General features: G+C 27.0%; 2 protein-coding genes across 4 annotated transcripts; both read left to right on the forward strand.

The window, feature by feature from the left end:
* The first annotated feature begins 795 nt into the window (after positions 1–795).
* On the forward strand, positions 796–6,168 carry LOC100211831 (ferritin heavy chain). Of its 3 annotated transcripts, XM_065788297.1 has the most exons (8): positions 796–862; positions 958–1,037; positions 1,215–1,312; positions 2,245–2,302; positions 2,404–2,504; positions 3,430–3,579; positions 4,611–4,736; positions 5,900–6,168. In XM_065788297.1, the coding sequence occupies exons 3-8, from the start codon at positions 1,226–1,228 to the stop codon at positions 6,071–6,073; spliced, it is 696 nt and encodes a 231-aa protein (XP_065644369.1). In that variant the 5' UTR covers positions 796–862; positions 958–1,037; positions 1,215–1,225; the 3' UTR covers positions 6,074–6,168. The 3 variants fall into 3 exon arrangements, with proteins under 3 accessions (XP_065644369.1, XP_065644368.1, XP_065644370.1); XM_065788296.1 differs by lacking the exon at positions 796–862 and having other exon boundaries at positions 963–1,074; XM_065788298.1 differs by lacking the exon at positions 796–862 and having other exon boundaries at positions 1,018–1,057.
* A 3,727-nt stretch (positions 6,169–9,895) lies between these two features.
* LOC136074437 (DNA transposase THAP9-like) lies at positions 9,896–10,600 on the forward strand. Its single transcript, XM_065786754.1, has one exon. The coding sequence runs from the start codon at positions 9,896–9,898 to the stop codon at positions 10,598–10,600; it is 705 nt and encodes a 234-aa protein (XP_065642826.1).
* Positions 10,601–14,330: the final 3,730 nt, after the last annotated feature.

Consider the following 14,330-nt stretch of genomic DNA (forward strand, 5'->3'; position numbering starts at 1 on the left):
GGTTTATTTTAAAAGAAAAGTTGAATGTAATTAATGCCCTTCTCCATGACTTTTGGCGTTTGCTCTATCTTGGGATATATTTAAAGCCAAATTTCGTGGACGTTTTTGTGGTTTGTTCTTTTTTATACACTTAAGTGGACGACCACAGCGTTTCAATTTTTTTTTTTGTTTTAGTAATATAGTCAGAAAGAAAACAATATATAGGTACAGTAAGTACTTCTTCAAAAATTTAAAAATATGTTTCTTTATAAAAAAGTACGAAAAATCGTGCGCGGGCGCATGTGTGCTATCGCCTTGTGGAGTATGTAAATATGCTTCCCGTTTCAACACAAAGCTATAACTTAGATCTTAATTAGGTCGTGCGTCCATCCTGAAACTTTAAAAACGCGAGTAGGGTTTTTAAAGTTTTAGGCTGGATGCACGACCTAAATATTTATAGTATTTGTAACTTTTAAGATAAGCTCAAACTATGGGAGCTTCGAATAAAAATTACAAATATCTTGTGCAGTTGCCGTCGGCTTTATGATTTCGTAAAGATCTAATTATTGGTATAGAAGAAACAGTTTTAAAATAAATAATTTTTGTCATGTTTTTACGTAACTGAAGTAATAGTAAATCTATTTAACCGATTAAAAACGACCCGATCAAAAACAATTTGAGCTTTGCTTAGTAAGCTTGGGTAAACTACTAAATTTACCTAAGTAATACAAGTTATGCAACAAACACAAAAGATCGAAAATTATTTAAATAAAAGAACAAAGTGTATTACACTTTGTTTTTTTAATGTTATGTATAAGCAGTTCTTTTTTAAGAGACTACTATTGATAAAGCAGTTTTGATGTCATACCTTATTTCAAAAGCGGTTTGGAGCTTTTTTAACTGTTTTGTTACGTAAATCTCAATTAGTACAAATAAAGCCGAGTTTTCTTTGGTTTCCAATTTCTGTTTTCTTTTCAGGTTTTAAAATAATTGACGCATAAGGAACATTCTTTTTCACATTTTACAATTATCTATTATATTTCGCAAATACATCACAAGTAAGTTCTTATGCTAACTGGTAAAGTTTTTTATCAGGTATCTGATAAAGTTTTTTAAATCTGTTTTTTATCTTATGCTGCCAGATAAGTTTTATTTTTAATTTAAAAATTGAATATATTCAAACGATCTTTTGCTTAAAATTAAGTTTTTTTTACTGAATATTTATTTTTATTTAGAATAAGATACCATGAATATTATACTTGGATTTCTTTTTCTTCTTGCTTTCGCAAATGCGACCATAGATAGAGATTGCTCGTGGATGACCAAAAGGCTGGTGAGTTGTAATACTAAAATTTTCTTTTTTCTTTGAGCCAGAAAAATATTTTTTATCTAAAATATTTGGTTTGAAACGTCAGTTATCATTATCGAAACTGTTATATTTCCATTTTAGTTTTTTTTTTTCAGTTCTATAGGCGCACCTAAATTTTAATTGAGGTGCGCCTATAGAACATCATATTAAATTCTGTTCAAAAGGTGTAAAAATATTTGCTATAGTTCACATAATTTATAATAAGTAAAATAACAGATCATAATGAGGACATGATTGGCAATTAACAACAAATTAAAGAAAAATCATATCTATATTTCGTGTCTCAATAGCACACTTTCAAATTATAGAACAAACAACTTAAAATTTATTTTCAATAACTTTGCGTTCAATAACTTTATAAATACTAATGGAATAAGTTCGAACCAAATTTTTCAGATAATTGATTTCATATTTTTTTAAGGCAATACTTTTTTGCTATTTTGAGATTTATGTAATTTTCTCCATAAAGGATAAAAACCTGTTAGCTTGATGATTTTTTTTCTTGTTACGACATTTTCAATAATTACTGAAAATCGCTAAAATAAAACTTGCTATTTTCAATGAATCACTTTCTAAAATTTAATTTTAAATGTTGAAAATCAAAATTGAGGCAAAAACTTATAACGGGATTTTTTTTAAAGAACTGAAAACTTTTTTTTGAATAAAAAGCCGTTTAATGCATTAATATTATTCTGTTATGGCACAAGTTAAACAGTTGTTGAGTTGGCATCTTTTAGTAATTCTCAAACATGAAACATTCAAAATTAACTGTGTAGATATAAAACTCAGGTAGAGCGTTTCATTTTTTTTTATTTTTTTTTTATTTAATTTAATTTTATTTTTATTAGTAACATAAATATTAACGAAATTATTAGTTATATACTTCTTTTACGCAGAAAAACAATGAAACAAAAGACAATCGAAAAGTGGACGCTAAAGACTTTCGAACAGAAGGTAAATAATAGTCTTAAGCAATTTTTTTCTTTAATTTTTTTTTTTTATACTGCAATATTTTTTGGATTATTTTTATATAAATTTGTGTGTTTATTTAAAAGAGTTCATTGATCGAATCTATCCTTTCGCAAAGGATCTTGAGAAGTTGATAAACATTCACATCAAAGTCGAAATGAATGCTTTCTATAATTACTTGAGCATGGTAGGTAGTTTGTCATTAGCATTTTTTTTTAATTATTTAAATGGTCTAAAAAGAGAACTTGGGGTTTTTTCACTGAGAAAAACATTTCAGAAACAATCAACAGGAAGCGTACTCTCTTGCCGTTCCAATGTCACTTATCTGGCCAGAGCCGGTATAAAACCTTGAACCCGCTTAAAAACTACTAGCGTTGTGAATGAGGTAATTTGAATATTTCATCCTCAGATTGGTGTCGAATGAGGAGGAATTTCAATTAATTACAATGATAAAGTTTAGAGAAATACTGTACTGTATGAAGTACAATTGTGAAACTGTAAACTCGGCCAAAAGTAGCAGTTTGGAACTAAATTTCAACCTCTGTTAAAAAAATATGCACCTGTAAAAAAAAAATTATTGTTAAATTTCAAACAACATATGCTTTTCCTACATATGCAATCAAACAAAATAAAAGTGATCCTCTTTTCATATAGGCCAGAACCCAAACTCTAATTATCTCAACATGTTACTAAGTTTGTTGTTTAAGATTTAAGTAAATTGCTTTTTTAAAAAACTAAACAACCATTCATTTTGACTATTTTGGCTTTATTTAGTTCAAACATCATAATCTCAAGCGGTTTTCCAATTCAATAAAATAATATTTTAAGAAAAGTATTTCTTAGAAATTCAAGAGTGTAGTTCTTAGCTTTTTTTATTATCTATTTTATTGATGAGTTGCAATAACCTGACTAACTTTATAAAATGGTTTCGAGATTGCATAAGCAAGTGTCCATTTTTCTTTTTACAATATATAGGACTCAATGCATCATTTAAACAAAAAGTTGTACCATAATGGTGTTATAAGTAACCAAAAAAAAATTGGGTTTAGCTTACTTAGAAAGGTTAATTACACTCTTAATTACACTCTCAAAATTGTTTTTTATTTTTTTAGTCTCATTTCTTTATGCGAGAAGATTATGATCTCCCAGGATTTTCAAAATACTTTCACGAGGCTGCAATGGAAGAGTTAAAACACGCTGAAATGTTTATGAAATACCAAGCCAAACGGAGCGGAAGAGTCACCTTTTTTGATATAACGGCAGTAAGAAAACATTTTAAACTATTTTTTAACTACTCTTTTAACATAAACTACATATATGCAATTTATTTTACAAGTTCACATATGATCTTTTAATCCACTAATTGTTTTTTATCAACATTTTTGTGCAATATAGTTTTATAGGTGCACATAAGATAAAGGTTTTAGCAATAGAGGTTTGAAGGGTTTTTTTTTATTTGGGACTGGCTCGTCTTGAAGGTTTTTATTATCTTTAAACGTCTTTAATTGTTCTTTAAAGTTGTTAACTGTCCCATAATTTGTCATTATTTGTTTAAATATCCCGAAAAGGTTCTCTATTACAGAGCCCCCAATCCCCCAAGCCCAGAGCACCCAATCATGTTTTTATCCTAAACCATAATAAAAGTTAATTTATAATTAAATATGCATTACAAACAAAGTTTATATATATGGTGTTTGAGATTACAACCTTCCTGACGTGGAGTAAACACCAAACATTTATATTTTTATACTTATATCAAATAAAGATGCAAAAAATTGTGATGATTGGAGCCTGGGAACAAAAAATATAAAATCGATAGATTTTATACTTTCATACAATAATCTTTTAACATAAACCCGTCAAATTAAGGGGGGATTTGAATTTCATATGGTCATAATTTTTGAACGCTGAGAGATTATACTATGAAGTTTAAAATTTATAGATGAATATAAATTCAGTTGAAAATTGTAAAAAAAATATTTTGTCAACTTGTTGCTCTCTGGTTTGGAATAGTTGTGGCCAAAATTTTTGAGCTTTTTTGTTCCCAGACTCCATCATCGCCAGTTTTATGTTATGATTTACACAAAAGTGTAAATTATAACATAAAACTTTGAGACCATTTACGCACAAAAAAAAAAATGCAAGTCAGTTGGTTTTTTTATTAGCGCGACATTTCCTTAATTTTAAAATAATACCATAATTAAATGATAACCGTTACATTTATAGTTATTATATTTCATAATAAGTTTTACAATAAAAACAATTGTAGTAAAAAAAACTTATTTTTTTTTAGCCAGTGTATCAGACATTTACAAGTGCACAACAAGCGTTGCAACTTGCATTTGAACTTGAACAAAATGTTACTGGTGAAGTTCTCTGTCTTCATAAAATGGCTGGCGTACTTTATAATGATATTGATGTAAGATTTTAGTTTGTTTAAATAAGTTTATTTTATTTCAGGCAAAATAGGTAAACAAAATTTTTTAGTTGGCTAGTAAGGGAAAGTTGTGTAAGATGAGCAGGTTCCTAAGATGGTATAACCTCTTTTACGGGTAGACTAATGATTTTTTGCAAACTTTTTTAAGAATATTCATCCAAGTTCGGTGGTGTTATTTATTTTAATTTCTTGATTGTATAGTTAAATTCTTTGATTGTTTTATTCTTAAAAAAATTTACCATCCCCGTAATAATTTTTTATTATTCAATATTTTGTGATTACGTCATAACGAAACAAGATCATCAAAAATTTTTTACATCCTCAATATTTTATGCTTATCTACTGCTAATTACACAGGTTATACGAGATAAAACATAAGCTGTTGTCATGCTATTTAAATTAGTCATGCTGTTGTCATGCTATTTAAATTAGTAAGCTGTTGTCATGCTATTTAAATTAGATCGTACTTCGTAAAGTTGCTTAAGATTATACGTTTTTAGACGCTCAAGACGAGATGGAGCTTTTTATTTAGAAAAGCGCGTTTTTTTAAAGTCATTCTCCGCGGAGCTTTATTATGATAAGTCAAGAGCGAAAGTTTTTTCAAAAAATAGTATCATTAACTTTTTCAGAGATAGGAAAGATTTACTATCGTTTTTTGTTTTTTTTATGATTGAGATAATTACGTTTTACTTAAGTGTAGTTCTTAAAGATTCAACTTTATTTAAATTTTTTTTGTGATTATTCTTTTATTTTTTTAAGTTTTTTTGAGTGTCATTAAAAAAAGCTCATCTAAGGTAACTGGATTCCTAAGATGATTGGATGTATTAAAGATGACGCGATTTTTGGTATAAAGATTTTTTTTTTAAATGAACTATTCATTTATATTTTTAAGAGGAAAGATTAAGTTATGATAATCTGCAAAAATAAATATAAATATTATAATATTTCGGCTGCAAAAAAACAATACACTGTTAACATGCTCAACATACGCAACCTTTCCCAATCTAAACTAGAAATATCTAATAGTAATTGCTAATAATAATACGAAATACCTTCTTAAAGTATTTTGTTTATTCTTAAAGAATTCAGTATAACAAATATATGAATCTAAAAATTGACTTTTTTAATTTTATTTTACATTTTAGTTCACAAATTTTATTGAAAGCGAAGTTATTCCGGAGCAGTACACTGGTCTGAAAGAATTAAAAACCCACATTAAAACGCTGTCAAGAATGGCTTCTTCTAAAGGAAAAAGTGATATGCCTAACTACGGAATAGCAGAATTTCATTTTGATCAACATTTGCTTAACAGAAAATGAAGACATTGAAATAGGAAAAAAACATTTTTTATTTCAAAGAAATAACTCTTTCTAAACGGTTTTGTATTCCCTTGAAAATATATTATGTTTATAAACTCAATTGCTTTTTCATAAATTTGTACTTAGACAAACTTTAATTAGCACTTTAGTAGTAACAGTTGTAAGTGAAACATAAATATTTTATTTTATATTTTTGTGTTATGATAAAAAGATTGAGGGAGTTACAAACCAAGCGGGTTGAATATCCCATTGTATAACTGCCCAGCAAACATGCTTTCATCGGACCGACTAATGCGGCTTGCCGCCGTTGCAAAAACGTTTAAGGTCTGCTATGCCATTTTTTGATGGCTTGCCGCTGCCGGCTGAAAAGCGGCAAAATGCTTAGTTGTCAAAGCGTTTTTAAAATGGCATTCCAGCATCGGTAAATACATCGCGGTGCGTTGTAGTTTTACCAACATAAAGCTAGAGCTTGAATACACCGTGGTTTAAAACAAACGCCGTGGTTCAAAACAAACGTTTATAAGCTTTGACATACAATGATCTATTTAAGCATAGTCATAGTATTTAACTAGTCTGGAAACGCGGGTCATTTTCTATAGATCTCGTAAAATAACTTGAACTTTATGGGGTGACCGGACTGAGAGTGCATAAAATGTTTTTAAAATGACTTTTTGTGGCGCAGACTTTGAAAATTTAAATGAATTCGATGCTGTTTTAGCTGCTATTGAGTTGCCATATGTTGGAGACCTCAATTTTAGTTCAAACATTAGACTACCTAATTTAATTTATCCTAACCAAAGTAAAGAAAGAATATTTATGTGTTTGTTTTGCAAGAAACGATGTATATCATAAGGTATCTCGTCACCTCAACACCAAACACAAGGACAAGTTTACTGATAAACATTTATTAAAAAATAAAAGAAACCAAAGATTATTCTTCATCTTATTAGGTTTTAAAATTATTTAATCTAGATTGCAAAAAAGCTTGCTTCAGATAAATGGTACTCTACTGTAAGCTGATTTTAAAGATTTAAAATCAAGTATAAGTATTTCATTAGAAGAAGTCATTACAGCTTAGTTCCTAGTAAAAATGTAACTGATTCATTAGATGAAAATGCTAAAATTTTGTAGTGCAGATTCTACAAAATATTTTCTGGAAAAATAATTCTTTTTAAAATTTAGCCAAAATCGTACTTTTCTTTCATGTTTTGAAGTAGCAAATCTTGTCTTTGTTTATCTGACTGGTATCTCTTTTATCAATGATATTATAACGTTTAAGCGTGTATCTCACCACACTACTAAACCAAACATTCTATTATAACCTAGTAGGAATGTTTTTAGTACCTCTAATTTTACAATTGGTTATAGTTCTAACATGTCTATGTTGTATCTTGAGCAGTGTTTATCGTATTTGCTTGCAGCTAAATATGTATGATCATCTAACGCTTTATATATAAGTTTGTAGATTTTACATTGCAAAAGATAACCTGAAAGCTTTCAAGATTTAAAAATGCCAAACTAAATTGATATATAAAGAGCATCATTTAAAAAACACCCTCAATTTTGGAACAAGATTATTAAAGAAAAAGTGAGATGACTTGAATCTACTAAAACGGCTATTTTCATAGCCTTTATTTTTTAAAAATATTATTGGTATATAATTAGCTCCTAGAGTAGTAAAATAAATACTTCACGTATATTTAATAGTTTTATGATGTAGTAACTTTATAATAATAGAAGATTTAATAATAAAAATAATATAATTGTCTTTTTAATTTTAAAATAATAATGACAACATTACTATTTTACATATATTTTACAAATATGAAAGGTATTTTGAACAAATCTAATAACATCGTTTTCAAAATAATTTTCAAATAAGCTATTCCAAAATGCCTTTATTTAATAATTTTGCGTACAATGTATTTTTTACCTGATGGTTGCTAAACGCATGAAACTTTTAGTAGTAAAAAATCATGTAGTTATTTTTATTTAATCTCGTCAAAAAATCAATTATATAGCTCTGATATCATTCATCGAGCACTCTTGATGAATATATGCTCACAGCAAAATTAAACTTATATATATATATATATATATATATATATATATATATATATATATATATATATATATATGTATATATATATATATATATATATATATATATATATATATATATATATATATATATATATATATATATATATATATATATATATATATATATATATATATATATATATATATATAGTTCTTGCTTGACAACCACGAACCCAAAGATTAAAAAACCCAATGATATATTAAAAATACCAAGATGTCTAACTTCCGCGTACTTTTAGAAGCAAAAATCAGCCATTATGGGGGGCAAATTTAAAAAATTGTAAATCACGGTTGTTTGGATTAAATAATATTCAATCTTTGGATTAATCTAATATTCAAAATTTATAAATCTTGGTTAATTCTTGTGCTGCAGCTGGTTGCACAAATAGACAAATGATAAACGACAACTGAGCATTTCATAAATTTCCAATTAATAATAGCAAACTTTGTAAAAAGTGGATTGTTGCTATAAAACGTGAAACGTTTTACCTTCAGATTACAGTATACCTGATTTTAATAACAAGCCTAAATTGAAACTTTTTTCTGTGCCATCTATTATTAGTGATTCAAAACCAAAAGTCAAAAGAAAGTTTAGTTCTATATCGCCACAAACAAATAAAAAGAGACTCATTAAAAAAGTTTCAGAAACAGGCAGTCACCATCACATCGATTTCCATTCGGATATAATTGATAACAAGAATCTTGTTGCTAATAGTAACGAAATTTATATTAATAGTGTTATTTTAGAAACAACAGAGAGTATCGATTGCCATGTGGATATAAATAGTAGCTTTAATATTATCAAAAAAAGTAACAAAATTATTAATGATGATACAATTATTTCTAAAAGTACATTATCGGCAAATGCAAGTCCAACTAAAGCAAAATTAAAAGCAAAAATTAAAATTCTTAATCAAAAGTTGCGACGAAAAGAAAAAAAAAAATTCATTAAAGGTTATGCTAAAAAATCTAAGCAAAAAAAAATTGTTTCTGAAGATGCTGCTAATTTTCTTTGTGAAAACTTTAGTGGATTGACTTTTGATATTATAATAAATCAGTTTAAAAACAATACCTCACTTCCAAAAGGGCATAGGTATATTGATGAAATTAAAAATTTGCAATAACTCTGCATTTTTACTCACCTAAAGCATACAATTTTCTACGACCTATAATCCATTTACCTGCTTCAAGCTCTTTAGCCAACTGGACTTCTTCTGTAGATTGTGAACCTGGTTTTTTTGAAGATGTTTTAAGTTATATTAGTAAAGCAGAGGCTGACATTAATTATAAAGATTGTGCATTAATTATAGATGCAATGGCATTCAAAACATCAGTTCTAAACAATAAAAAGACAGGTTGATTCATTGGCTTTACAGATTATGGAAAAGGTATTGTTGCAATTGAACCAGATACACCAGCTACAGGAACATTGGTATTTATGCTGGTAGGATTACGAGGTCATTGGAAAACACCTTTTGTCTATATACTGTGTAGTAAAATAACAGCTGAAAACCTTTCATGTCTTATTAAAAAAGCATTAACAATTTCTTCTGATAAAAAAATTAATGTACGTAGCATTACATTTGATGGTGTAAATGTTAACTTTAATTCTGTTGCATCACTAGGATGTACATTTGGGAAAAGACTAGAAAAATTAATGGAAGATTTACTTTTGAAGGCTATAATCACTACTTGTATGTAATCCCTGACCCAAGTCATATGCTAAAATTAGCTAGAAATGCGTTATGTGATTTAGAGGTACTTAAGGGTTGTGATGGAAAATACATTAAATGGAGTTATATAAAAGCTTTACATGAAATACAAGAAAAAGAAGGATTGAAATTTGCAAATAAAATCTCAATAAAACATATTTATTTCCAGCGTCACAAAATGAATGTTAAGTTTGCTGCACAAACACTTAGTAGTTCAGTTCCAAATGCAACTGAATTTCTGATGTTTTCCAAACATCCGAATTTCAAGCATGTTGAAGGAACTATAAATTTTATAAGAGTCATCAACAAATTATTTGATATGCTGAACTCTAAAAATCTTTTTTCAAAATCATATAAGAAAGCTCTTTTTTTAAATGATTATCTTTATTGGAATACAACTTTTGATCAAATAATAAACTACTTATCAAAGTTGACAGATGCTAATGGTACTCCATTATTAAAACATAGGAGAAAAACCTTTGTATTAGGGTTAATTGTGGCTGCAAAAAGTCTTCAACACTTAGCCTATGAGCTTTTGACTTTAAATGTTCATCCTTTTAAATTTTGCCTAACATACAAATTTTCACAAGATTATATTGAGTTACTGTTCTCTTGTATTTGTGAAAAGAATGGATTTAATAATAAGCCAGATGGCACCCAATTTAAGTCATCTTTAAAAAGAATTCTTTTGCACAATTCTATTGTAGGCTGAAAGCATGCAAATTATTTTAATTGTTATTTGAGGATATTGCAAATGGCTCTAATTTTGCATTGAAGTGGAGTAAAAAATCTGCAGTTTATTCAAATCCTGAAACAGATTTTTTTAACTTTGATATTGATATTGTTACAATTCAAAATTATCTTGATAATACCTCTATCTATAAAGAAGCAATACTAGGATATATATCTGGATAATAAATCCAAGAAGAAGATTATTATCAAAGATAACATGTTCTGTGTGTGCTACCTCACTTATATCCCAAAACAATTTTGTGGAACATTCTTATGGAACATCAGTTCTTTCATTGATCAACATAAAAAATAGGGGTGGGCTTATTTCTCCAAAAAATGATGTTATACAAACTATAATAGTATGCGAGAGCGTTTTCAAAATTTATGTCAGCGGTGACAATTTCATGAAACCAAAAATGAATGTGGAACGAAACCTTATACTGAAAATGATTTATGCAGTTAATAAAATTATTTGTGAAAAACATTTTTTTTAAAGACCTAGATGAACACGATGCTGAGCATGAAGCTGTCACCGAAGACATGCATTCCACACAACTAATAAAAATGTTAGCAAATGACTTTTTTACAATCAGACTGCAAAGATACGGCCAATTATATACAGAAAAAGTTTTAAAAAAATCAATGATTGGTCTACGTCAACAATCTAATAAATTAATTACATTCAAAGGTTTATAACATAAATATAAAATAAACAATATAAAAAGATAATAAATTATTTAAAAATTCAGTTTATATATATATATATATATATATATATATATATATATATGTATATATATATACACAGAGCTTAGTTAATAGTCAAAACAGTTTTATAAAATGTTTCATTACAAGTTTTAACTCTGTTTACCTTGTAGTTATGTTATAATACCTCCTAGCATTACTGCAGAGGGTAATTAATGACTAACAGGTGCATAAAATGTTAATAGATTATAGATTAAAATCCAATTAAATCTAAGATTTGACTTGAATGTTAAATTTTAAACTCATACAACTTTAAATTTTAAAATCAAAAAAACATGAAATAAGTATGATTTTGAAATGTGTAACAAAAACAATGCATATTTTACATAATTATTAAATTTTAAACCAAAATCAAAATAACATCAAATTTTTCAGATATCTCTGTATCGATTTTTTATTGATTACATTAAATTAAACAATTTTAACCCTTTAAGCGCGTGCTAAAATTTAAACGCCGTACGGAGAAACTAAACTAAAAAAAAAAAAAAAAAAAATCAAAAAACAACTATTTTGAATTTTAACTTTATTTTAAAATAAGTCAACATACACAAACAATATACCAAAGAATAGAAAAAAATGTGCTATATTCAAAAGTACCATTTTAAATTTTTGAACAGCAGTATTTTTGCAGAAAAAGTCAGTTATAAAGAAAACTTTCGAAGCCACGATCGTGGCTCTACGTGCATCTACTAAAAAGTGGAAATAATTTTTAGATGTCCTACTGAGGCAAAAATTGATTTCAACCGATTATTGGCTTTTTTTAATTCGACCGATTTATGACGTTTTCAAGAAATCAAGAATACACAAGTTTTTGTTTTCAGAATTCCATCAACAAGAAGCCTATGTCATATCAGCCTATGGAAGTTACTGACCTCTTTGTATTATTTCTACTTTTAACTGCCATTTTTATTTAACCTAAATGCATACAAAAACAAACTTGGGTTTTTATTGTTTTTGTATGCATATATTGGCAATATATATCACTCATATATATATATATATATATATATATATATATATATATATATATATATATATATATATATATATATATATATATATATATCAACGGCTGATTAGATTGAGTTCTAATTAAAATAAAATACATACCGGAAAAGACGTAGTTATAAAGCCGATCGAAAAAAAAGTAGGTCGAAAATACAGTGGGTTGAAAAGTCAGTAGGTTGAAAACCCAGTAGGTTGAAATATCAGTAGGTTGAAAACCCAGTAGGTTGAAAACCCAGTAGGTTGAAATTTCAGTAGGTTGAAAACTCAGTAGGTTGAAATATCAGCAGGTTGAAAATGTCAATTATATATATATATAATTGACATTTTCAATTGACCTACTGAAATATCAGTAGGTCAAAAAATCAATTATATATATATATATATATATATATATATATATATATATATATATATATATATATATATATATATATATATATATTATATATATTATTATTATTATTATTATTATTGTTATTATTATTATTATTATTATTATTATCATTTCTACTAATACAGTATATAACATTTCTACATTTATGTACATATAAATAGAATTTACACAAGTATCTTAGAGCTTTGACTTTTTACTTTTTTACAAGAATGTTTATTTTACATATATAGTTGATTTCAATAAAAAAAGGCAGGGTATAACTATTTTTAAATATATTTTGATATAATAATATTATTATATCAAAATTTAAATAGTATAGTAGTACTAAAACAACTACAATAAAATAATAGCAAGTATTTTATTGTAGTTGTTTTATTTAAGAAAGAGGTTTTGGTCAAAACAGCGCAAGAAAATAGCTCCTGTAGATCATCTTACAAACAAATTAGACAATGTTTGCATCATTGAATTAATATACTGAGAGTGTGTGTCTTGCCCCTATGTTAATAGTAATGGTTTCAACCAATTTCTGACTCAGGCAAAAAGATCAGATATGTAAAATAATTTTTAACATATATCTGATCTTTTTACTTAGAAGATTTTTGTGTTAACAACTATTCTTTGCAACTGTTTTGTGGATTCATTTTTTTCTTTGCAACCTTGATAATTGTTTGAGTTGTGATTTTGGTCCATCCAATTCATACCACCTGACGTTTGTATTTAGCTTTGATTCGTAAGAGCTTTTTAATGAAATCCTAAAGTACTAATTGATGAAGAAGAGTACAGCAACAGCAAAAAGAAAAACAGGAAACTGTTGTCTACATGAAATGTATATTAAATCAAGAAATTTTATTCAGTTCAAAAGATCTTCTTTTCAATAAATATTGAAACATCTAATTTTTTATATAATAATAATTTTTTTTTTTAGTTTCAAACAATACAAACAAATTATTTATTCAAAGAAAATCTTTTTTTTTCTGCAACTTTTTGCACAAAAGTATTTAGTTTATTAAACTTTAGGTTATTGATCAAAAGGTTAAGTATATGATGAATGAGGTGTTTCAGTGTTTTAAAGCTTTGTTGTTGACTTTGTTGTTGTTGTTGTTGTTGTTGTTGTTGTTGTCACAAGCAGCTGCACTTTATTCTAAAGTTTTGTAATAGTCATTGATGCTTGTGAAAGAAACCATAAATCTTCTTTTACATTCATTTTTCTTTTTTACAAGGTCTGTAGGGATTTTATGTATGTATGTTTGTATGTATGAATTAGTTTTGTTTTAGTAGTAATGATTAAAAAAGTACAGCATAATTTAATTTCTGGAAAGTACTGTTTGATCATATCAACCATTTAAAAATTAAATTGGATGAAATAAAAAGAATGTATGACAAATTATGTAATGATGCTTAAATTTTTGAAATAGAAAGAACTAATTTAATGCTCAACTTCTAAAGCAGATGAGAAGAAATCTAAGGAAATACAGCTACAAGTTTGCTTTATTTACTTTTATAAACTATTTTTGTAAATCTCCTTATGAAAGCTCAGTATGTG

Source organism: Hydra vulgaris, chromosome 01 (assembly GCF_038396675.1).
Source record: "Hydra vulgaris chromosome 01, alternate assembly HydraT2T_AEP".
Taxonomy (NCBI): Eukaryota; Metazoa; Cnidaria; class Hydrozoa; order Anthoathecata; family Hydridae; genus Hydra; species Hydra vulgaris.

What these genes read in the sequence shown, in the direction of transcription:
- LOC100211831 (XM_065788297.1), top strand. Translation starts at nt 1,226, where the DNA reads ATGAATATTATACTTGGATTTCTTTTTCTTCTTGCTTTCGCAAATGCG. An exon ending in TAAAGACTTTCGAACAGAAG is followed by an intron (nt 2,303 to 2,403) that starts GTAAATAATAGT and finishes TTTATTTAAAAG; the next exon opens with AGTTCATTGATCGAATCTAT. An exon ending in CCTTTTTTGATATAACGGCA is followed by an intron (nt 3,580 to 4,610) that starts GTAAGAAAACAT and finishes ATTTTTTTTTAG; the next exon opens with CCAGTGTATCAGACATTTAC.
- LOC136074437 (XM_065786754.1), top strand. Translation starts at nt 9,896, where the DNA reads ATGCTAAAATTAGCTAGAAATGCGTTATGTGATTTAGAGGTACTTAAG.